At 38.8% G+C, this 25,852-nt stretch overlaps 1 protein-coding gene and 1 long non-coding RNA gene across 6 annotated transcripts in view; one reads left to right on the forward strand and one right to left on the reverse strand.

Moving 5' to 3' along the window:
* LOC148219907 (uncharacterized) overlaps positions 1-25,852 on the reverse strand; it is a 105,171-nt gene that overhangs the window by 75,254 nt on the left and 4,065 nt on the right. Inside the window, exons 2-3 of one of the 2 annotated variants that reach the window (XR_015799335.1) lie at positions 22,369-22,473; positions 17,678-17,812 (exon numbers count right to left, since the gene is read on the reverse strand). This is a non-coding gene — a long non-coding RNA (uncharacterized LOC148219907). Of the gene's footprint in view, positions 1-17,677; positions 17,813-22,368; positions 22,474-25,852 lie in introns of those variants that run through there. The other variant, XR_015799334.1, reaches the window with a different exon arrangement.
* Positions 983-23,824, forward strand: C9 (complement C9). Of its 4 annotated transcripts, none has more exons than XR_015799332.1 (12): positions 983-1,086; positions 6,536-6,653; positions 7,348-7,495; positions 8,744-8,891; positions 10,531-10,669; positions 12,147-12,365; positions 15,368-15,608; positions 16,903-17,031; positions 20,094-20,272; positions 20,400-20,672; positions 21,406-21,585; positions 23,619-23,824. XR_015799332.1 is itself a non-coding variant. In XM_014875519.2 (12 exons), exons 1-11 carry the CDS (start codon positions 1,001-1,003, stop codon positions 21,555-21,557), a joined length of 1,788 nt encoding a protein of 595 aa, XP_014731005.2. In that variant the 5' UTR covers positions 983-1,000; the 3' UTR covers positions 21,558-21,585; positions 23,619-23,824. The 4 variants fall into 4 exon arrangements, 2 of the variants coding, with proteins under 2 accessions (XP_014731005.2, XP_088012327.1); XR_015799333.1 differs by having other exon boundaries at positions 6,560-6,653; XM_014875519.2 differs by having other exon boundaries at positions 20,444-20,672.

A 25,852-nucleotide genomic window follows, 5' to 3' on the forward strand; every position in this document is an offset into this window, starting at 1 on the left:
ATGAACTCTGATAGCAGATTTGATGAAACAATACAATATTACAAGTGTCTGTGTCTTGCATTCTTGCCTAATAAATGAGTTTATTGTAACTGGACTCATCAAACTGGACCATAGCTGCAGCAAATGAAAATTTCTTTAAATGAAATAATCCAAATCAAGGCTTGAATAGGGGTGAAATTTGCCTGCTTTTCTTTACACACTTCCCTCACCCTGCCACAAAAAGCAGGGAACAGAAAAAAAGTAAAACTACTTTTATTGTTTTTTCAATTACCCGTGGTAATTTGGAATATCTTTACCCTGGATCATAATTTTAAGATTGTATCCAGGTATGTAATTCTTAATGGCTTAAAAACAGCTTATGTATGAGTGACTTGTGACTGTGTCCAACACATGATGCCTTAAATGTGGATTACTGCAATCTACTGAAAAGGAATGCTCTTCTAAAGAGCTGGCTTGTGGTTTGGGTTTTTGTGACAGAGTGAAAGCTAAGAGTTTTAATCTTATGCAAACCCACAATAAAAATGTGTTGTTCTTATGTATTGGTGGGGGGAGGAAGAAAAAAAGCATCTTGGGACTTTAGTCCTCCAGTACTCCAAATGAGGATGCCAAAGCTGTTATACACTGAACTTGCTCTTGTAAACAGTTCTGCTTTAGGAACTACTTGTTCTTTACATGAGTCACTGTTATGACAGCTTTTTTACTAGGCAGTTAATGATTCTCTTAATTCAATACATAATGTCTTTCTATATTCAGAAGGAACTGTTAAACAAAATTGGTTTATTTTTAACCTTGTAAGTACTTCACAGTATTTCCTCATTCAGGGAAAAAGTGAAATTTCTAAAAAGTGGACTTTAGAGCACTTACAGTAAGGCAGATTTGGCCAGTTACTGGCATTCTTCAGTACACATTGCTTTTTGTTTGTTCACTTGGTAATAAATAACAAGAGGAACAAATAAATTACAAATTCAGTCACAACAATTCTAGTCTGTTCACTTACAAAATGAGGATCATGCATGTTATTCTGCAGCTTATAGCTATACTATGCAATGTAGAGACAGTTACCTCAATTTTGGGGGAAGGCAGAAGGTAAGTGTTCTTTTTCTTCTGCAGCTGCCTCCACTGTTTTGTTTCTCTAACACAGGGCATAAACAATCAGTGTGGACATTTCTAATAGTACCTTGCTCAGATGTCCTGTGAAAAAGAAAACTACTTCTTGCTGTATTTCGAGGAGTCAGATAGCAATGATTTATTTCTTTATTTTGGATATATGTGACACAAAAAAGGTGTCTGATAGCAGCTGAAGGCGTATTTTTGCAGGCAGGTGAAGCCCAGGTACCTTTTTTGGGTTGCATGCTGTGTGAAAATACCTAATCTCCATCTGTTTCTGAAGCTGCACAATTTTATGCTGACAGTGCTTCCCTTAGAATTTAAAGTCACCTAGACTGCCTATTTCTAATCTTTGGAAATACAGCCTTGGTGTTTTCACTGCAAGTACTACTAGGAGGAGAACAAAGGCCTAGTCCCTACCAAATGGTCATGTGAAAAAAAACTAAAGAGCTACTCTACCCGGAATGTGTTATTCACAAGGATGGTCAAAACTAAGAGATGAAAAAACGTGAGCCTTATAATAGATATATGTTGAAGCAAGTCCAGAGGAATTAGAAGACTGGAGCACCTTCCCTACAACAACAGCTGAGAAAGTTGGGGCTGTTCAGCCTAGAGAAGGTTGTGTGGAGACCTTATAGTCCCCAGACCTTCCAGTATCTGAAGGTGCCTACAGGGAACCTGGAGATGTACTCTTCAACAGGAACTATAGTGATAGGATGAGGATGAATGGGTGCACTCCGAACGAGGGGAAATTATGGTTAGTTATTAGGAAGGAGTTCTTGGGGTGTGGTGTGACACTCTGGAACAGGTTTCCCAGGGATGCTGTGGATTACCGACACTGGGAGTGTTCAAAGCCGGGCTGGATAAGACTTTGAGGAACCTGGTCTAGTGGGAGATGTCCCTGCAGATGGTAGGAAGATAGGGACAAGATGATCTTGAAGGTCCCATCTGTGCACAAGGACACCTTTCACTAGACCAGGTAGCTCAGACCCCCATCCAGTCTGGCTTTAAATGTTTCTGTGGATGAGGCATCCATAATTCCACTGGGCAAGCTGTGCCAATGTCTCACTAGCCTCATAACAAAGAACTTCCTCCTAATATCTAATCCAAACCTCCTCTCTTTTAATCTGTTCTCCTTTATCCAGTCACTCCATGCTCTTGTAAAAAGCCCCTCTGCATCTTGCTTGTAGGCTCCCTTCAGGTATGGGATGGCTGCAGTGAGGTCACCCCTAAACCACTTCTTTTCCTGGTTGAACAATCCCAACTCTCTTACCCTTTCCTCACAGGAGAGGTACTCCATCCCTCTGAGCATCTTAGTGGCTTCCCCTGGACTCTGGCAAGTTCCTGTCCCTCTTGTGCAGGGACCCCAGCTCTGGATGCAGTGCTCCAGGTGGGTCTCAGCAGAGCAGAGCAGAGGGGCAGAATCCCCTCCCTGCCCTGCTGCCCACGGGGCTCTGGATGCAGCCCAGGACACGTTTGGCTCTCTGGGCTGGGAGTGCCATGGCCAGGGCATGTCCAGCCTCTCACCCACAGCACCCCCAAGCCCTTCTGGGCAGGGCTGCTCTGGGGCTGTTCATGCCCAGCCTGTGCTGATACCAGGGGTTGATCTGACCCAGATGAGCACCAGCACTGGCCTTGTTAAACCTTATCAGATTCCCATGGACACACTTCTCGAGCTTGTCCAAGTCCCTCTGGATGGCATCCCATCCTTCAGAACTGCCAACAGCCCCACTCAGCTTGGTGTCACCTGCTAATTTCTGAGGGTGCACTCAATTCCTTCGTCTGTGTCATTATTGAAAATATCAAATAAGACTGGTCCCAGTACAGACTCCTGAGGGACACCATTTGTCACTGATGTCCACTGGGACTCTGAGCTATTCACCATTAACCTCTGGATGTGACCATCTAACCACTTTCTTATCCATCTATCAGTATGGAATTGGATCCATCTCTCTCCAATTCAGAGAGAATACGGTTGTGAGGGACCATGAGAAAGGTTGTACAGAAGTCCAGATAAATGACATCTGCAGCCCTTCTCTTGTCCACTGATGGAGGTATTCCACCACAAAAGACCACTAGACTGGGCAGGCACTTGCTCCTTATGTTTTGATGACCATTATTATTTTAACATTCAGATCCAAATAAAGCACATGTTCAGCACGTTCAGTTAGAAATGGTCCAGACAGAAGATATGATTAATTAGAGAGAATTCATAGCTGGCAACATTAGCCAGCAACTTGGCTCCCCAGCATACCAAAGGCTGTGCAGTTTGAAGATGGTGCTAGCAACTACAGTTGGCAAAGTTATGCTCTTATGTGATGCTATCTTGTCTTCAAATTCAAGAGAGTGTGCCTTATTTCTAGGTCAGTCATCAAATCAAGAGGTTTTTTTGAGTCATCCATTTTGTATCTGATGAAGTCAGCAGCTCTCTATTCTGAAGTATGACTCAACAACAAATCACCAAAGCCATGTGGCCTGCAGGTGTATAGTGTACTGTGCAATCCAAGACAAGGTGCAAACTGTTCTGTGCACTGATTGTGAAACAGCTTTTGCTTTCCAAAGGGTGCTCCTCTGTTCCTCAAACCTCTCAATAAAAGATAAAAGATAAAAGATAAAAGATAGAAGGTATTTTGATTTCCATGCCCACCTCTAAAGTTTGTGCTCTCAACTGTCACCGTCAGTGATGTTCTTCAGTAGCTGAACTGCTTTTACCTCCTCTCCTATATAAACTGTGACTAAGCATCTGCTTCAGTGTGTTTTTTCAGCAACACTTTTTCTTCAAATTTAATATGGAGGTGACAAGTTTGCAAATTTTTGTAGTATCTTGATTCTTTTAAACAACATTGTTGAATATATGTCCCTTTGATTTCCCAGATAATCTAAATAGTGGATGCATTAGTGGTGTTTCAGAGTTTATGAATAATTTGCCATGAGATTTTTCTGAATTTTTTTTCATTTTTATTTTTATTTCTCTAACCTCAAGTAAATTCAAAACCCTAAATCTGAATCTGCAGGAAATCATGTGAACTTCATATACTATACTGGAGAGGCCCGTGGGTCTGTGGGCATTACTCCATGAGTATTCTTGGAAAAGTTGCTAAATTGTGATTATCATAAAATGATAGAATTACTTAGGTTGGAAAAGGCCTTTAATTATATGAAAAATGTTGCTATCTGAAAGTCAGTCCCAGACTACCATCAGCTCTAGTTTGCAGACAGTTGATGGCAAGACTTCCATTTGCATTAGAGACTTCAACTCAGTCTTTTCTGATTTTTATTTTAGACTCTAAATAATGTCTTACAACAACTTCTGGGAGACTCTTTAGAACCTGAAATAATTTGAGTCTGATTGCTTCTTTAGGCACATGGCTGCTTTCCATGATTAATCCTTACCACCTGTAAGGGTTTTTGGCTCTATTTTTACAGGAATAATTTAACAGTTCAGAAATATATTTCAATGTAAACTTGTCTAACATCAGAATACTTGGTAGTTGCTAGGAATAAGACAGCTATCTGTTTCCAGACTTCCCATTAGATGCCTCAATATATCTTATAGGTCCCGTTTCTAAGGGTTCTCACTCCTACTGTCTTTAAGGACAACTTGTCAGTCTTCAACCCAAGATGCCAGAATAGATGTTGTTACTCAGAGGTTTGCAGTCCTCCATTAGTAAGAAGATGAAAAGGCATCCTGCAGATATAGTAAGGAACAAGCTGATTCTCATCCATTTACCAGAGAAATAGATTTTAATTTTTCCCCACTGTTGATGTTACTGTCATGCTGAGTGGTGGGAAATACATAAAAAACTGTAAAGGAACTTTTTAAGGACTACTTCCTTAGTGTAAGGTACTTGTAAGATGAGCTACTTACAGATGAAAGAGTTGGTTCTGAAGAGGCTAGAGAGCTACATCAAATTTCAAATACAATACAACTTTCCATAATTTCACAGAACTGCTGAATACATTGAAAAGTTTAGGTTGAACTTCTGGAGATCTTCTCTTCAAAACAGGGGTTTAGATTAGGTTATCCAGGGATCCTGACAATAGTGTTTCATATTTCCAGGAGAGGACATTCTGCCATTTCCCCGGGTAACCTACTTCTCTGTTTAATAGCTGTCATGGCAAAATGTTGGGCAAGTCTGATCCCTGAGCTGGTTAAGGCTTGATAGCTGAAAAGAGGTCAATTTATTTTCTCAATAGCAACTTAGTACATATGTAAACTTAATACAGAATAAATGGCACCAGAAAGTTGGATCAACTGTGATGTCTTTGTCATCCAAACTGCAGATTTCTTCATCTTATGGAATCAGGTTACATTTGTTTGGACTCCTGTGATATTTGTATGATGTAAGGAGGTCAAAGAGCAGAGGGCAAAGCCCAGCCTGCAATGAAAACCCATAGGTACCTCACACTGCAGGAGCTGCCAACCAGCTGGGGTCAGCAAAGGAGGTCCCATTGCAGAGCAGACATCAGAGAATTGACTTGGAGAGATGCAGAGAGAGAATTGCTTCACAGAGAATAAATACTCATCATGTAAGGCCAAATTGGAATAAGTCACTGAGAGTAAAAAGGCAAGTCAGACTTCAATGCTCCTTTATTCTTCTGCTATTTACCATTGAAGATAAGGTCACGAGTAAACTACTAGCCTTGGTTTTTAAACTTGATAAGTCATTCTATAATGTATCAGTTTTTAATATCTACCAGTGGGTGCTTAAAAGAAATTTGATTTCTGTTAAGTAATGGCCTTACACATACTGAACTTTAATGATATTTAAAACTGTGCATCAAAATGACAAGTCACTCTAAAAAAAATAGGCCTAACTACAAGAGTACTCAACTTGGCAAGCTGAAGAATAGTAAGAGAGATAAACATGTCTGTTTTTTCCAGCAATATAAGTTATCCTGTTCCCAAGTAATACCTTTATTTATGAGTCTTCTTTCAACTCTGGAAGGCATTGATGCTTTTATCCAGGGTTAAGAGCAATACCATCAAAGTCATTTAGCTAAAATCACAAAGATGTATTGAAGTGCTACATCCACTTGAGATGTGTTGCTTTGTGTTAGTCTTAGCTTTACATATTGGGTAGCACAACCATTGTCTGAATAGGAGACTGCAGATGTTCTCTGTGTATTATTGTTTCATTCTCTTCAATAACATGACCCACCAGAAGACCATTTGTATGCACAAAGATCTAAAAAAGAGGAAAAGACCTGGCTTATTAAGTCTTCAAAGTTGTTTTTAATGTAATTTTAAACCACCAAAGAATTTAATATTAGGCAGCTGTTGATAGATACATCTAAGTACTGCTATGAAAGTGAAACAGAAATCAGCTTGAAGATGCTTCCAAAATATTGGTCTATGGTTCAAATACAAACTCATATGTGATTTAATATAGTGCCCAGGACTGTACTGGAATGTTTTGTTTGACAGCTCTTCAGAAAAAGCTTTCCACAGGGGAACAAGGGAACTGAATGCTCCATCTCCAATAGACTGCAAACTGAGCAGCTGGAGCGCTTGGGGGCCCTGCGACCCATGCACCAATCAAAGGGTAAGCTGTCCTTGGAAGTCTTTGTTCCAAAGTCACAGCCAAAGGGATATCTGTCTGCCTTTTGCTAGTGAGAAAGTGTCAGATTGCAGCTCTTAATACTGTATGTTCATGATTTGATGAAACCCATAATAATGTCAGATTTGAAGCCGCAGAGTAAGAGAATACTACATCCAGTTGTGCAATACTGCTCAAGTGTTTTCATTCAAAAATTTTCTTCATAGAAAGTATCTATTTTGGCCATGTGTGCATTTCTGTTTAAAACATTATTTTTCAATATATTTTTCCATTTTTAAATTGAAACAAACAAACAAACAACAAACAAATAACAAAAAAAAACCCCACGATTTCTCTTCTGAAGCAAATTTTTATTTCCTATGGGGAGTTCTTTAAAGGCTTTAAAAAATCAAAGATGTGAAAACATACAAAATAGAAATTATTCATTTCCACACTGGAGAGAAATAAACAAAATAATGAAGTAAATTAAATAGTGAAAACTTAGCATATTAGCTAAGTATAATTAATCATAGTTATTCATTCAATGTTATTTTATTCATTAATTGTTCCTGTGGATTTTCAACAAACAGTTTCACCAAAGATGTTTAGTTTTGAAAATCTCTAAGTTCTGCTGGAAGCCCTGAAGTTCTGGTTCTCTTTTCTCTCTGAGTTATATTAATAGCGTTATTTTTCTTTCAAGTTTCGCTCCAGACGTATTGAAAGATTCGGGCAGTTTGGTGGAAAAGCGTGCCTGGAGGCCCTAGGAGACACACAGACCTGTAAAACCAGTGAAGTCTGTCCTGAAGAATCAGAACCAGACTGTGGTACTGACTTCCAGTGCAGTTCGGGTAGGTTTTGCCTTCATGCCATAGCAAGAAAGCAGTGACTCAGAAAACACATTTTAGTTCTGTGAATAAGTTACATCAGCCTCATGTTAGCATTTAAAAACAGTCCACGGACAGGTGGGTTCACAGCCACGATGCCAAAACCACAGCAGCAAAACTGCTTAAGAAGGGGTATATTCCTCTCATCTTCCATTTTAATTTGCACCTAGTTTAAATTCTTCTGTAACTTCCACTCCATGGCTAGAAGCTGACCATACTGACCATATCCTTTCTTCTAGCTTAACTGCCCCAATTGCTACTGAATCACTAGGTTTTATGGAAAATCACCAGGAGAAAAATTAGGAATTTTAAAAGAATGGATATGGAAGTTTACCGATCTAACTGGTACAATAGGTGCTAGTTGGAGACCAGCATGCATCTAGATCCAAAATAAGATATAAATTTGTAATGTGATACAAGGAATATAAATGTAGCGCTCAAGCTTCATCAGAAATAAAAATAAAGCAGGAAAAGTTAATAGCAGCAAAAATTGCCCAAAACAAAACCAGAAAGATGGTGAATGAATTTGACGTTCCGAGCCCTTTTTTGTATTTCTTTTAACTCAAATACTGAAAAGTGCAAATAAAGCAATTTAAGATTAGAAAGTACACCTTTAACTACTAGTTCACAGGGATTGTGTGGCATTTCCAGGTGAGGCTTATGATATCAAAGTATTGTTTTATCATGCTACATCTAATTTACCACAGTCTTTAAATTCTGTAGGAAAAAAAAAAAAAGTCTTTGTGTAACTTGTGATATGTAAACTCAGGAAAGTTACTACTTCCCTGTTGCTTTAGAACACAGATCACTATAATTTTGGACACTACATGTCTATATTATTCATATAATATAGCCCAAATAGCAACAATTTAAATGATTTACAAAGAATTTTTTGTTGATGTTGAATTGATATTTCCATGTATTCTTTTAATACATATAAGAAAACCCCAACTAACCTAAACTAACCTAACATTTGAAGGTTACTACAGAATAGTCTAGGATTTTCTGCAGGTGACAGCAGTTCTCCTGCCATTTACTTTTCTCAGTCATCCTACTAACTTACATATAACAGTAGAATGCAGGTTTTTTGTCATTTGAAAGTGGCAGTAGAAATATATGCAGAGGAAGATCTTAATATGGAGTAGCTGAGGGTGCCATTTAAAGTCCATCTTGACAAAAATGCACTCAGGCAATGTTTTATTCCTTGACCAGGTCGATGTATAAAGCGAAGACTTGTGTGCAATGTAGATAATGACTGTGGAGACTATTCTGATGAAGATGAGTGTGAATCTGACCCACGACCACCATGCCGGAACCTTGATATTGACGTGTCTGAAGTTGGCAGGACTGCAGGACATGGGTGTGTAGTAAAAAGTAATACTGGGCCTAGTGAAGAGTTTGGGATTTTCTCCAAAGCCAGCTGAAAAGACTAAGGCACAGTGACATTCCCAAAAGTGCAATATGAATCATGGTAGTGTTTGTATTCAGAAGTGCTAAGTAGCCTTTGCAAGAACACTTGATTACCATTTTATTTTGTATTCTTGTGACAATAAAATATGCAGACAGTATAAATCAATCATAATGTTAGTAAACAGAATCATGCATATATGTCAAATGTATAAACTTACATTTTATTTAAATGTAACATTTATAGGTATATAGATTAGTTTCTAATGATATTTCACAACCAATCAGTAATTTTCAATTACTTTTCTATTATGCATGTTCAAAATGGAAAAAAATATCTCTTGGCTATTTATACAATGCAACGCCTTACTGCAACAACACTTTATGTGCAGCTTTCTTCTAGCATTGCATTGTCCACTTCTTGGATCTTTGTTGTTTACAGGAGCTTTCATCATTAATCTAAGTTGAAAATTAATCTTTCTGTTCTTAGACCCTTCTTCATTTCTTTCATCTCTAACAAAAAGAAAACGTGACATAATGTTTACCTACAAATAGAGTTAGAAGGCAGCAATCCAAACTGGACAGAAAATAAAAGTATACTACAGCACCACCGTGTGTTTAATGAAAGTTATACATCCTTTTCATTTCATTTCTCACTGTGCAAGAGCAAAAATGCTGCTTTTCTAGCATGGGGAAGTAAACCAAGTATGTAGGCAATTCTGGAAGTTTCTGTTACAATCTGTAACTAAAATCCTGCATGAGAAAATGTTGTATAGAGGTGCAGTAATGACACTGGTGACTTGGATGACTTGTTTACCACTTTGTACACTCACAAATCTACATATACATTTGCCAGATGTAAATATTGGAAATACTGAAAATATTGAAATTTACAAAACAGGTACAAAAGGGCAGACAATTGTACAGAATCCTCCAAGGAGCTGTTTTTGGAAGTATTTCTTGTACATCAATATATAGATGCCTAGAGCTATGCAGCTGATAAGCCTGCCTCCCTGGTTTTGTAATGGTTCAGATTTCTCCTTATGCTCCAGAAAATGCTGCTATTCTACTAGATCAGACTCTGCAAGAAGAGACAACACTAAGAGTAGCTGCATATTCCTTCTAAAGATTTTATGGATGTTGTAAACGCTTGATAACCAAGTACCTACCAGCAAACAAACTATTATAAGTTATTAAAAAATATATATGTAGCTGCTGAGAAGTACATTTTAAATCCATAAGGAATGCTTTCTCAGAGATGTACTTGTCAAGAACAAATGTTCTTGACCAATATATCGGTCAAGTTTTTTACCTCCTTTTATGCCTAAGGTTTTCACCATGTTTGAGGCTTAGTGTCTTTTATTTGTTTATTTCTCACACATGATCCTTCAAGAACTTTACAAAAGATGTAACTATCTCCAGTACACAGATGAGAAACCACAAGAGATGAGGCAAGCTGCTTAGATGGAGCAAGATTCAGTTTCACAGCTATAGTTTCCATCTCTTACAGAATACAGCTTTTCCAGTCTACAGGTCATGTGTGCTGACACCTGCTCTGTTGAACTATAACTTCTCTTGTATATCTCTTGTAGAATCAATGTTTTAGGAATGCAACCAATGGCCAGCCCATTTGACAATGACTTTTTCAATGGTCTTTGTGAGCGGGTGCGTGATGGGAACACACGGACATATTACCGCAAGCCGTGGAATGTGGCTGTTCTCACTTACGATGTAAGTTTCAGTCCTTTGCAAGATAGGATGTAATTAATTGAATTCCAGCTCCTGGCATACTCTCGGAAGACTCCTGGGCCAGGCAGCAGCTTTTTAGGCTCAAGCTTGTGCTAACTTTCAGAGGAAAAGAGGTTATGTTATCATTTACTTTGGCAATTAAGCTCAGTTATGCCAGACAAACTCCCACATCTTCATGCTGCACCTTTGCACAGTAAATGGAACTAACTTTCTGGAATGTTTAAAATATGAGCAGAAGAAATGAACAGAAGGTGTACAGAAAGGATTATGATATCCAACTTTACTAGGTAGAAGAGCAAATAAGCTACATTTTCAAGGACATGTAAAAGCCACTGATAAAAAGGTAGACATAACATTACAATATTCTGGTCCTACTTGTTTTTTCTAACCAGTGATGGTTTTCTCTGTCCCGTGGGGGAAAAAAAGAATCGTTAGGCTTTTAAGTTTCAGACTACAACTTTCAGTGAGGTTTGAACACCAAAAATGTTGATGATTGTTGAAAAAAAATACCAGATACTTTTCAGAAATCAAAGCACAATTTTGCCTCCTAAATTACTGTAAGCAGGAACTTGATAAATACAATTTAAACCAGGTCCTTCTCAAAATGAATAAATCTGATCCAGAGATGTCTGGTTATGTTTGGTTTTGATGTATAACAATTTTCAGTTGCTAAAATGTGGTGTTATGCTAAAGTACATTAAAATAAACAACACTGAAACAGGTATTCTAAATTAGTTATTGTTTGCTGTAAGAAAAGAAGGCAGAATCATAATTCTGACTTATTTCAGAAGTCAGGAGCTTTTAGCAAATCTTAACTATGTTTTAGGAAAGAGAGACTATCATTCCTCACATGGAGTCATGGAATCTCCTGAGCTGGAAGGGACCCACAAGGATCATTGTGTCCAACTCCTGGCTCTGCACAGGACACCACAAGGGTCACGCCTGAGCACTGCCAAACACTTGAGCTCTGGCTGGCTGGTGCTGTGACCACTGCCCTGGGGAGCCTGTTTTCCAGTGCTCAACCACCCTCTGGGTGAAGAAACTTTTTTAATATCCAAACTAAACCTCCCCTGACACAACTTCAGACCATACCCTTGGGTACTGTCACTGGTCACAGGGAGAAGAGATCGGTGTCTGCCCCTCCTCTTCCCTCATAAGCTGTAGACAGTGTAAAGGGATTGTTGAGACACGTAAATTACTTTGACAGTGTTGCATGCTGAGATTTAATATTCACTAAATTATTGTCAATGCAGCTTTCTGTTCACTTTTGAACCACTGAACTGATGCCGATGAGATAGTTTGTGGAGGGAGTGCTATTTCCATCTGTTCTCATTTAAAAGCAAAAAGAGCTGTAAGAAAATGCTTTGATATGCTCTGCAACAGGTCGAGCTTTAAAGTGCTACAGAGATTTTTCTATTACTGCCTGTTGTTTCCTCTTACAACCTTTCTTCTTTTTCAGACAAAAGCAGACAAAAGTTTCTCATCTGTGTACTACCATGATCGTGTGCAAATGTTACGAGAAGTTTACATACAAAAAGAGAAACATTTTAGTGCTGACTTCTCTCTGAAATACACACCTACTGATGGAAGCAACAGAAATGCTTCAGAAGGAAATTTCAAATATGACTACAGAAATAATTATACATTTGGCTCCATCCTGCATGAGTACACAGAAAGGGTGAGATTAATTCTTTTAAAGGTTTTAATATAACTATTTAGAAATGGTACCGTTTATTCAGTGTTAGAATTAGGCAATAATAATCTAAGTATTCTAGTCAGCTGCTGCTTTTTTTAATTTATTTCTTTTTAATAATGAAATACTGGTGACAATAAGGTCAAGATTTCAGACACAGCCAAATGACAACTCAAAGGATCTTCTTTTCCCCACTGTTTTATTTGACTACAAAACACCCTCATCTTCAGGGTGTTAGATCATCTTCAGGGTCTTGGTGTTAGAAAGGATCAAGACCTCTGGTCTCATCCTGATTAAAGAGTGGCTCTGATTTAGTGCAATGTGGGCAAATCAGATCAAGTCTTATGATGAAAAATTGCCACTGAGTAGGCCTACACTATATAAACAAAAATAAATTTTAGGAATAATCACTATAAAGTCAGATCTCAGACATTTGGGTACATCTATACTAATAAACTAGCTAAGGCTATAAGGCACAGGCACTAGCACTGGTACACAATAATCCAGTTTTACTGGCATGCTTCCATAGCTTTAGTCAGTGCTAGTTCACATAAGCAATGCTCATCCTGCACTTACCCACAGTTCTTGCAGTCTGGAGGAAAGCAAGCCTATTCTGAGATTGTGCATAAGCCCTCCTCTACCTGCCCTTTGAAACAGCGTAAACCCTATTTTATTCTATAGTAAAGAACTAGCCTTAGCATTTAGTGAAGTCAAAACGAGATAGACCACAAAAAGTGATACTAGACAAGTTATGGTTGAATCCCAAGCAGCAGACAAGCTCCAGGCAGCTGCTCCTTCACTCCCCCACCAGCAGGCTTGGGAGAGAGTGGGAAGGGTAAAAACAAGAGAACTCGTGGGTTGAGATAAAGACAGTTCAACAGGAAAGCAAAGCTCATACACAAAAGCAAAGCAAAACAACAAATTCTTTCACTGCTTCCCACAGGAAAGCAGGTGTTCAGGTATCTCCAGGAAAGCAAGGCTCTATCACGTGTACCTTGTCTTGGGAAAACAAATGCCATCTCTCCAAACATCCCCCCTTTCCTCCTTCTTCAATCCACTTTATATACATAGGCCAATGTCATATGGTGTGGAAAATCCTTTGGATCAATTTGAGTCACCTGTCTCAGCTGTGTCTCCTCCAAATTTCCAAGCACCCCCAACTTCCTTGCCAGCACAGCAGTACAAAAAGTAGAAAGGTTTTGTCTGTGTGTAAGCAATGTTCAGCAATAACAAAAACATCTCTGTATTATCAATCCTGTGTTCAGCACAAAACCCAAACACAGTCCCATGCTAGCCACTGTGAAGAAACTTAACTTTTCCCTCAGCTATTATGAGCAAAACATGACATTACGGCCTAATCCAGCAGCTAGGTGCTAATGAAATTAACTGATCAGGTCATATACCCTTTTCCACACTTTATGCCATCATACACAAGGCATATCAACTCCACAGAGCTGAAGTGCACTATATGCAAGGAATACTAGATTTATCTCAGCTAATTAAAATTTTCAGGTTTGTCAGTCTTCTTGTCTAGGACCCATTCAGAGCTCTGGAGGTCAAATAGATATAAGGGAAAACTAAGCTAAGTTTTATCACTGATTAATTAAAATAATGCTGAAGACTAAGATCTACAAAGATAAATAAGCTGAATCCAGCATTGCCTTTGTACTGGTACGAATATTCTTGGGATGGAAACAAGCCATTTAAATCTCAAACCATGAACCTTCACAGACATAAAACATCAAGCTTTATAGCTCAGGGGGTTTTAATGTTTGCTTATAGTCTAATAGCCTGTGATAGGAGTTTTGGACTCAAATTCTTGCTGAGAGATCAGTTCAGAGAATGAGTCACAATCTGTCACAAGCCGAGTTCTATCAATGCAAAGTCATGGGGCTGCAGGGTAGTGGAGTGACAGTCCCTGCATGAGATCCCTCCAGGGCCCACCTGAAAGTTAAAGTCAGAATCCTGGAGGGGCCTGGAGGAACCTGGACAGAAACAATCTATGTATGCTGGTTGTCAGGAATATTGCACCTACAAAAATTTCCTCACAGTAATACAGGTGCCCTAAGATTTCTGCCAGTCTTAAGCAGCATCTGAGCCAGCAGTTTAAGATCTTTTAAATTGTGCTGGATAACGTGATGGTCAGGTGCTAGGTCCTTTTTACATACCTCCTATTGGGCAGTACTATTAAGGGAGTCACATAAACTCTGCAAATAATAATGGGGTTTGAAAGGCATGTGCTCCCTTAGTGTCTTAAGTGCAACTATTTCACAAAATTTTATTCCACAAGTTACGGACAGTAGCTAGGTCCTAATTTAGAATAGGATATAAAATCAGCTTGAGTGTAATTTAATAAAATATCAGGTGCTATACCTACACTTACAATGTATGTATAGCTCAAATATATAATATGCAGTTTTTTCCTTGTTAATTTTCCTTTTGTGATGTTGATTTGGGTTTTTTTGTTTTTAATTGAAGCTGTGCCCTTCTTTCTAACAGTCAGTAGGGTTTTGTTTTTAATTGGAGATGCGCCCTTCCTTCTGACAGTCTAAGAATAACAGGGAAGTAATCCAAAAAGAGAGAGAACTTAGGTCTGCTCTGACTATAAACAAAGAGGAAACTCCATCTGACCTCAGTAGGCAGCATGTAGAACTACTTTTCAATGTCACAAAAGTCAGAAGGCCACTTTTTGGTAGGCATTGTGTTTCAAGAGACCTGCTGTCAAATAGATCACAAAAGATCTTGCTGAAATGAGTAAGGGAAGAGTTCTACAAAATTGGAAGAACTCAAATAACTCTCTTGCTGCTTCCTCAGTATAAATCAGAGGGCTTTTTAATTTTTATAAAACAAGATTGTCTGGTTTCCATAATGCCAGATTGAATGCCATGTTGAAAAGTGCTGCAGCTTTTTTACAAGTAAAACAGAATAGATGTTTGTGCTGTGCTGCATATCAGAATGACACTCTCTTTTCTTCTCTCTGCATTCAGAACCAAACATTTCTGCATGTAAAAGGACAGATACAGCTGGGAAGGTTCCAAATTCGGAGTCGTGATATCCGTCTCACAGATAGTTTCCTTGATGATTTAAAATTTCTTCCTGCTGAATATGACAAGGGGGAGTATTTCAAATTCCTAGAAGATTATGGAACTCACTATGCAGTCTCTGGAACCGTAGGAGGAAAATATGAACTTGTTTACGTGCTGGATAATTACGAGATGTCTCGACTAGGTATGCTTTCTGCTGGCCTTGCTATGACCAAGTTCCCAGACTCTCAGAGACGTGTGATGGTACATCTGTGTATGTGGAAAAATACTGAGAACAGCACAGTTCAGTGCATGGTGCTTGTGGCATACCTGACATTGTAGAATTACATGAGTTAACAGAGAAAAGAGTCAACCTTTATAGCTTACAGACCTATTCGAAATCTCTGGTTTAAGTCTGTGAGGGACAAAAAAAAACCCTTAAACAAATCTTGTGAATACATGAGCGATAATTGCATGATTCACAAAAGATTTCCAAAGATAAGAAAACCCACCTAAACCCTAAATTCTTTTTGTGGTACAAACACTTTAAGAATATGGTGGTGACAAAATACAAGGATTAAACTGAAGTGCTTTCTAGAAACCACATGGAGCACGAGTGTGTTGAAATTGATTTCATAGCTTTCAACATTCATGGAATATTCCATGCCCTGATTAAAACAGAAAGTTGAAATTTAATTTTCCTTCATGTGCCGTTCAGATATATGTGGGTTTGTGCAGGATTAAAGTGATCACACTGAAATAAAGTGAGAAAAGGCAATTCTCACATTGATTTTGGAGATCTGAAAATGAGCACCTGCTGTAATAACACTATTATTATCAAAAATATTCAGGCTGTGAAAAGGGACATGGGACAAACATGTCACTTTCATTTCCCACTATTAGTCTGTTTAGCACCTGGAGATTGTAGTTCTGGATTTTTTAAGTCCCAATTTTAAGCAAAATTCTTTCTGAACACGATAATGAAGTCATAGATAATACCTTTGGGTTCAATAACAATAGTGGATAGAGGAGGATTAGAATTAACGGGAAAAGCATACTTTTAAGAGATCAGTGGATTTATAATTTTATGGGGAAAAGGAGTGGAGAAATATAATTGAGGTTAGACTAAAGAGACTGAAAGAATTCAGTAATTTACTATATTAAAAAAGTAAATATTGAGGAACTGCAAAAGACAAACTTTCAATATAATAAAAGGATAAAATGGTTCATAAAGGAAGACCTGCTTTCAGCTAGATAAAGGAAAACAGAATTCCATTTTTAGTATTTTCCTAGTCACCATGGATCTCACCTGCAACTGTTCAGGCACTTCAATTACAGTCATCCTTATATTCATTACATAGACAAGGAAAAAGTAAAAGATAAATGGGAAGAAGAAAGCTCAAATATTTCCAATAAGCCTGAAATATATTCTGTAAGAATAATAATGTCTCGTTATTTATGCTTATTCAATCTATTTAATTACTTACTTCTACTTCCAGGAATCACTGTAGAAGATGTGAAAAAATGCCTTGGTTATCACTTAGATGGCAATATAGCATATAAAAGCATACAAGCCAATTTTAATGTTGATGGTGGTAAATGTGAAACTATTCATAAGAAAGACAAATGTAAGTATATCCTTGATTTATGTTATATCTTTTCCTTAAGGAAAGATAATACCAGTTGCTTCCCTGAATAATCAATATAGTTATTGCTATTAGGGAAAAGCCAAATCCAGTAGAGCAGTACAGGTGAGATTCCCATTCTTTCATGCTCCCAAGTCAAGACAGCCTGAGAATGTGTTCCCAGCATGTACACACATGAACACACCAGCATGATGCATATACACATACACACACACATCACTGGCCACAAATAAATACAGACAAAATACAGACAGCGCTCAGGCAAACACAAATGGCACAAATGGCTTCATCCTTTTCTCCATCTGATCAGGGACAAAGCCTTTTAGTGGGCAATATCACAGAATCACAAGATGGTTGAGGGCTGGGAGGCCACCTTGTCCAAGGCAAGACAATCCTCAGGTACTTCAGTCCCCCCACAATATTTATATATAATCAAAACAGATAACTCCAGCAGTTGACCTTAAATATCCACTTGCCCCAGCAACTCAATTATTAGTCTCTCCTGTTAGCAACAGAGACATATAACATCAGACCCACAGCTCCATTCCTATTGTTGGTGCAGACACTCATGCACACACACCTGATGCCTCCAGGGACTGGCCTTAGGTGCTCAGTCGATCCAGCAACTGGCCTTTAGATCCTCTTACCTCCAGTTGCCTTAGACAGAAATGCACTCATATGCAAACAGATCTCAGTCAAATCCAGAACTTTGAGGTCTCTCCAGTATTTGGCCTAGAAACCCAGCTCCTCCATTTGTCTCACTCTGCAAACATAAAATCATAGAATGGTTCAGGTTGGAAGGTACCTTAGAGATCATCTAGTTTCAACACATCATTTTGGAAAGGGATTTAACACACTAGATCAGGCAGTCCAGAGCCCCATCCAACCTGACCTTGAACACTTACAGGGACAAGGCACAGTTTTTTGGGTAATCAGTTCAATTGCTTCACTGCACTCTGAGTAAAGAAATTCCTTCCATAATCTAATCTAGATCTCTCCTCTTTGAGCTTAAAACCACTCCTCCTTGTTCTGTCACTATCTAACCGAGTAAAAATATTGTACTCCTCTCTCTTTATAAGTCCCCTTCAAGAACTGGAAGACTGCAATGAGGTCTTTCCAGAGCCTTCTCTTTTCCAGGCTGAACAACTCCCTCTCTCAGCCTCATAGGAAAGGTCTTCCAGCACTGTGTCCATTTCTGTGGCCTCCTCTGGACTTGCTCCACAGGGTCCACATCTTGTGCTGGAGACCCCTGAGCTGAACACAGGTGGGATCTCAGGAAAGCAGAGTAGATAGGCAAAATGTCTTCCCTTGCCCTGCTGCCCACAGGGCTCTGGATGCAGCCCAGGACACGTTTGGCTCTCTGGGCTGGGAGTGCCATGGCCAGGGCATGTCCAGCCTCTCATCCACTGCACCCCCAAGTCCTTCTGGGCAGGGCTGCTCTCCATGAGCTTTTCTCCCAGCCTGTACTCAGGCTTGCTATTGCCTGACCTGCATGCAGCACTTTGCACTTGGACCTGCTGAACCTCACGAGGTTTTTGCAGCCTCACTTCTCAAGTTTGTCTGGGTGTCTCAGGATGGAATCCAATCCCTCTGTCATGGGGATATGTAATGGATACATTTTGTGTCATCTGGAAACTTTCTGAGGGTGCACTCTCTATCATTGATGATGAGCATTGGTCCTAAATAGAGCCCTGAGGGACACCACCCATCACCAGCCTCCACCTGGACATAGAGCCATTGACCACAACCCTCTGGCTGTGTCCATCCAGCCAATTCTTGCCCACCAATAAGTCCACTCTTCGGGTCCATATGTCTCCAACTGGGAGATAAGGAAGTCATGTGGGACTGTAACAAAGGCCTTGCAGGAGGCCAGGTAGCTGACATTTGTTGGTTGTCCCTTGCTGACCATTGCTGTCACTACATCATGGAAAGCCACCAGATCTAGTCCATAGCAACAGCTGCTCTGGTACTTGGCTCCCAAGCCACTTATCCCATATTCATCTGCTAGTCTGGCTTGATACCTGCTACTCATTACATACTAGCATATGTTTTGTAACTTGTTCCAATAGTTACCACCACAAACACGAGGTCTGTCAGCCTATCAGCCCTTGTCCAGCTCTACCTGCTGACACACAGGGCTCTATACACATGCATGCACACAGAATAGAGTCCCTTCACCCCAGAAGAAAGTTAGAATAGAATTTGGTAAACTGTAAGCCAGGACGGCCTGCAAAGATGAATGACAGTATACAGCAGAGAAGTTCACAGATCATGACTTTTCTATATGCAGTCAGTCCCCTTTTTTTGCCTTAATCCCTTTATTTTCTTAAGTTTGCTCCTCCCAAAGCCACCTTGAACCCCCCTTTACCTTTTCAATGGCATTTCTGTAAATATATGTTAAGTATTTAAGTTTATGCAATCCATTGACTCATCTTACAGCTGATTCATCCTCAGCCCTGTTCTGCAGGGTTAATGGTTCTGCTGGAACAGGCCTGGGAGAAGTCAAAGCAGGGGCTCCCTTTCTCTGATTAGCCTGTTTGTGTTCTTCTGCCTGTCATTGTTGCCCTCTGCTCCTTTACGAGTCTGGAGATGGGCTTTGTTTCACATGGAATAAAAATTGCAAAAGGGAGGGATATTTACTACAACTAAGTGCATAAGAGGCAGTTCTTTCAGTGTTCTGCTCTTGCATTTTAATTATGAAGCAAAAGCTCCTACTATTCTAATTCCTGCTCTATTTTGGTTTAGTTCAGGGGATACAGTAGAATTACTCATTATCATCTGCTTGTCATCAAAGGGCTGTGATCTCCATAATGTGTCTCAGTTTGTCCTACCCTTTCTTTTCCTTTCAGATCTAGGGTTTTCTAATTTAATCAAAAAATAAGATTTCCTCCCACATAAGAGGTATGACCAAAGAGATATTGGATTCTGCTACAACCAAGAGCTCTCTCTATAATCATTTTACAAAGAGGGATTGGGAAGACAGAAGTTCTTCCAAATGCATGGACATTAAACATCCTTCTTCATACTCTTTTTTTTTTCTGCAGCAGAAATGAATGATAATGCTGTCATTGATGATGTCCTTTCGTTAGTTGAGGGGGGGCAGATTGACTTTTCAGTTAAAATCAAAGAAATGTTACTACGAGGATCCAAAGCGGTTGATATAGAGGATTACATACAGTGGGCTAAATCTTTGATTGATGCTCCAGTGGTGATACAGCAGCGGGTAAGTACAGCTTCTTCAAAGCTGTGGCTTTTTACAGCTTGAAAGCTTTTGTTCTAAGATGGAGGTGAGACTCCAAGTTTATTATGAACTTTTACACATTGTCTTTATCTTAACTGTTTCTTCACAGCTTTGGGAAAGTGTGTTATGCATGGGCTTTTTTATGTTCTGCAGCCTTCTCCAATACATACACTTGTTCCAGTTAAGATGAGGGATGCATATTTAAAGAAACAAAATTTGGAAAGAGCAATTGAAGACTACATTACCGAATACAGTGTGTGCAAATGTGAACCCTGTAAAAATGGAGGCACCCTTGTGCTGGTAGATGGAGTCTGTACATGCCTGTGCTCAAGTTATTTTAAGGGAATTGCTTGTCAAATTCCCAAATCTGCATTCGTAAAAGGTTAGTAAATACTCCAAATAAGCTAAAATGAGTGTATCTGTTGTAACAATATGCTGACAAAATGAGCCTTCATAAGAACAGAAGCATTTCGTAACACTTCCTTATACCTACTGCAGTCAAATCTCAGGGGCAAGGTGTGGAAGTTAAGCTAAGTTACTGGGTTCTTTCCAAAAAGAGGGTGCTCTAATTTCCAGTTCATTGTCCAACATACATTATTGTGTCTTGGAATGACACAAAGTTCATTTAAGTACACAGGAGTATTACTGAAGCCTGGTGCAATACTGGTAAACTGATTTCAGGCAATAGCAATCTCACCACATCCTAAACTATTTTGTCTTCAGTTTTCTGCAAAAGCTCGGTGTCTGCTAGCACATGAACATGTTTCACAATTACTGCGCTAGGTTAATATTAGGCTGGGGAAAAGGGAAAAGAATGCAGTACCACAACCAACAATGAAAAAATTTACTGTGCAGTAAATTCATTCTCCGTGGCCAGGTTTTTAATGTGCAGGTGCCCAAAATGGACCTTAGAGCTTGTTTCTAGAGCATGACAAAAATGTTGAAAACCCAGGACTCTTAAGCATTGCCACTGACAAATGCATTTTCAAAAGCCAAATTTTTGTGAGGGGTTGTGTTCAGGAGTTTGCAATGATCTGCAAAATCACCGTAACTGAGTTGAATCATGGTCTACCTTAAGATGTAGATGGCCTAATCCTCTATGATCTTAATACCAGGTGTGACTGATGGAGGCTGGAGCTGTTGGAGTGCCTGGTCCACCTGCATCAACGGAGAGAGCACTCGAACTCGCCGGTGTAATAACCCTGCACCAGGACCTGATGGCAGACCATGCCAGGGAGAAAGCATTGAAAAACGGCCATGTGAATAAGGGAAATAGTTATGCTATTCAAAACCAGGTAAGCAGCCTCTTTAAATGTGTCGCTGCAGTTTAGAATAATTGCTCAGCCAATATTTGGAGCATTTAAGAAATGCAGTTGATGAAGTGATGGGTAGGTTTACTTATATATTTCACTTAAATCTGTAATTTGATATCACCTTTGATCAACAACTGTGTATTGAATTTATGAATGGTTAGATTTGTATTTGAATGTTTTGACAAGTAATGTTACAGTACAAAATTTGAGATTAGAATAGAATTCTGGATAAGAATAGACTAAAAATACAGTTCTCAAAAGGCCAGATTTCATCTCCAGTCAGACTATCCGTCAAAAAGCTTATGTCTTAAGGAGAAGGAAGATACTTATTTTCCAGGAAAAAAATATTAAGACAGTTTAGGAGAGTGAAGTCTCTTACTTGATAAACAGAATGCTGAAATCCAACAAAGCTGGTGTTACATCAGATTTGTAATTTTCAGCTTGAAGAAATATATTTTTAAGAAATGTCTAAGTATGGTTTTGTCACAGGCTTTTGGTGGGGTTTTTGCTTTCTGGGGTTTATTAAATTATTATTATTAAATTATTGCTGTTGTTGTTGTAATTTACTGAAAAGCAAAACAAAAAACAACAAGAAACAAACAAAATAAATAAAACAGAACAGGATTTTGAGGATGTATGCTCTGGTCTCCAAAATGGAAAGTCAGACACAAACTTCTTTACCTTTACTATAAACAGTAGTAGTTTTTATGCCCAGAAAAAAAGTGTTTGGGTTTTATGCTTAACATATTGCTGTAAGACTCTTACCTTCTGAGAAGCCACAAGAGGAAAAGAGGTGGAAAGATAGGGAAAATTGTTGAATGCTTCCCCACTGAAACTACTTCATGGTAAGTCTTGCAAGAGGTCCTCTACCTGCACCAAAAATATGTATCAGAAGATTTCCACTGCCCTCTCTCAGCTTCAGTATATCTCAGCTACATTTAGTATTTCACCTATGAAACACTCTGAAGAAAGCATGGCCAGCAAGACTTAACAGCCCCATGTAAGGAAATCACAACACCTTCCTACAGCACCACATCTTAGAGCTACTTATTCCATAAGTTATTCCACAGGTAGAAAACATAAAATTGAGAGAAGAATATGATACAGATCTGGAAGAGTAACATCAGAAGGACAGGTATAAGTGGCATAAATTAAATAAACCAGCAAGTGATAGATTTTAGACCAACTGAAGACCTGTCCTTCATACAATGGGCATACCAAAAGTAAATATGCATTTTAAAACCTCAACACAAAAAAAATGGAAGGTTATTAAAGGTAGATAATCAGGCTCACTCAGGAAGTCACTGAAGAATCAAGTTTTGCAGGATTGGAAACTATTCTGAGAATGTCTTTCTATGTGCTTCTCTACTCCTGGACATTCCCTAGGTCAGTGCTATTGCCCTTTTCAGGGTATGAAGTTAGCCTTTGCTTAATTCAATGAAGCTGGTTTTATTAAAATAGAATGAAACCTTTTAAGCAGATTAATTTTATTCCTGCACTGTATCATTAACATGTTCCTCTTCAGCCATGAAAGCAAACACCACAATCAGTATTCATGACATGCACATATTCACAAACAATTCCTCTGCTATGGCATAGAAAATAATATTAACTTAACTTTGGCTTCTGATATTTATATGGTTTCAGACATTGGAGTCCTCACTCTTGAAACAGAAGTCTGATATTTAAGTCTTCTGAAAATCACACTATGAGTTTTGATTCATCCTTCACAGAATCACACAGAGTCTCAGAATGGGTCAGGTTGGAAGGGACCACACTGGGTTATCTGGTCCAATCCCTTTGCTCAAGCAGGGTCATCCTAGAGTACGTGGCACTTAATTGTGTCCAGATGGTTCTCCATTAGAATTCCCTTACAGTACAGTCATAGTTGGGGATACAATAAAATAATTACCTTGGTGAGCTGTGAGAGTAAAATTTCTTTTAAATTCTGACCAAATATATATGTTGTAGCTACTACATCCTATCATTTCTTCACTATTTTTATCTTGTTTTAGAAAAAAAATGAATGGACTTTGTACTGGTTCCACGAATCACAGTTTCTGCTGGCCAGCTAGCTACACCAGAAGAATGGAATGGCATGATTTAAAAGTACCTGCAGCTTAAATGATCTGTAATCAAAACAAAGTAATAAACTATTAAATAATAAACATATTAATAAAACTAGTAATAAACATACTAATAGAGATGTGTTGATAGAGTAGCTGTGGTAAACCTTTTATTTGTCTGTGGCTGTCATTAGAACATGAATACTCCATTTTTGTTAATCAATAGAGTGTCCCTTTATCAATGTTTTTTCATAATTATTTCTAACATGATTTCAAACTGATTTTCAAGAACTCAAATCCAGCACAGTTTTAAGAATAGTGCATATAGCATCATTTGATTGATGGTACATTGTTAGAGAAAAACTTTGAAGAGTCATTATCTTCAGCAAAACGCTGTTGGAGATTTATATCACTCCTATGTTTTACATCTAATTTATGGCACAGATCACAAGGTTGTTTATGAAGACACGCAGATTCACTAGACCTATTTTGCTTGCTCCTTACAATATTTGCAGAAAAGTCCATCACTGTATCTTGACTATGTCAATGAGCTAAAGATTTCATGTGAAATCAGAGGCACATTAGAAAGGGATAGAAGAATTGTCCTATTACCATCCATTTCTTTAGCAGAACTTCCAAAACAAGGAGACAAGGCTGATGCAATTGTGTTGCCAATGAACCAACCTGTCCATCTCCCTCAGTGACTTTTGAACTCAGAAGACTGGAAATTACTGGAAAATTTGTTTGGAATGAGGTGGAAGGATAGTTCTCAAGCAGGTATTATTTAACAAGGCAGGTAACTTGGGAAAACAAAGAGAAATCAGTGTCCTCTTTGAGGAAAAGGTAACCATGTTCCCCTTGGAAGCAAGATAAAAGGAAACAGTTAATAACAAAGATAATATGAGGGCTGAGCGGTTTGGAAATACAGAAATAGTAGATGCCATTAAATCAATGAGATTAGTCCCTTGCATAGTGGCAGTGCAGATCTGCAAGAGTCCTTTGGAACATTCTTTATCTTCCTCCTGCCCACCATGAGTGATTCTAAAGACCCTGAGTACCCAAAATTAAACATCACAAAAGAAAGCAGCAGAGAAAACAGTGAATGACAAAATCTACTGTGCTACAAAAATTAGACCAAATAAAGGCCTTTCACTGCTCCTGCCACCATGAACAGTCCCTTCAGACCACAGGAGTGGCAACAGGTTTCCACTAAAAGGCTTCCACTCATTCATGTTTCTGAACGCAAGCACAGGATATTCCCAATGGACAGAACACACGTGCACCTAGCATTCCTGCAGTCTTCCTGGGACATTTCAGAAAGCCTCAAACCTAGCAGGCTTTTTACTCCACTGTGCACCTGTAATAAAGCACCTCTTGGTGAAGATCTGGTGTTAACTGTCTCACAGTGGGAGCAGCAGAACTCTCCACCAAGAGTAGAGCTATCAGATACCAGGAAACTTTTAATAGACAGAGTAAATCCTAAAGAGCTGGATGTGAAAACATTCCTGCTTTAAAAAAAAGTACAAAGATGATAGGCCTAGGGTAACCTACCATAATCTAAAATTTAATATGCAATGTGAGCAGACATGGTGACCAAGCTTCTTTCCAATCCGTAATTTGCCTCTGATAAGCAGATTTTTTTTCCTAACAGCAGAATTCTCCCTGTCCTGTTATTAAATGGCTCTCCTAAATTGCTCATGTAGCAGATGCAAGCCTTACTGATCTCCTTCCTCCTCTATGCTCTTTGGAAGATCACTTCTGAATATTAATGAATATAAATTAATATAAATTATAAAATAATACCTACTTTAAATGTAGTTGTAACTTATTTAGACATACTTGATTTCAATCCAATATTTTTGGTATAAATACTCTTTCTTCCCTGATACTTACAAACCTTGTCATAACCTTTCATCTCCACTTTCTTAAGTTACCCAAGGTAAGCTCTTTCAGCTTCTTTTTAGAAGCCAGGAAGTCCTACTCGTACCATAAGTCTTCACCTGGTGACTCAGCATAGCTGACCAGAGCTGCACGCAAGACTCTAAACAAGCCCTCATCAGTCCTCTGCACAAATTCTTTTCCCGCCTCTCCCAAAAATCATTTGCCTAATCTGCACTCAAATTACATGAACTTTTCACATGTGCATGTCATATTGGTGACTCATTGTGTCCCTGGCACAAAGC

Source organism: Sturnus vulgaris, chromosome Z, assembly GCF_052056855.1.
Source record: "Sturnus vulgaris isolate bStuVul1 chromosome Z, bStuVul1.hap1, whole genome shotgun sequence".
Classification (NCBI taxonomy): Eukaryota; Metazoa; Chordata; class Aves; order Passeriformes; family Sturnidae; genus Sturnus; species Sturnus vulgaris.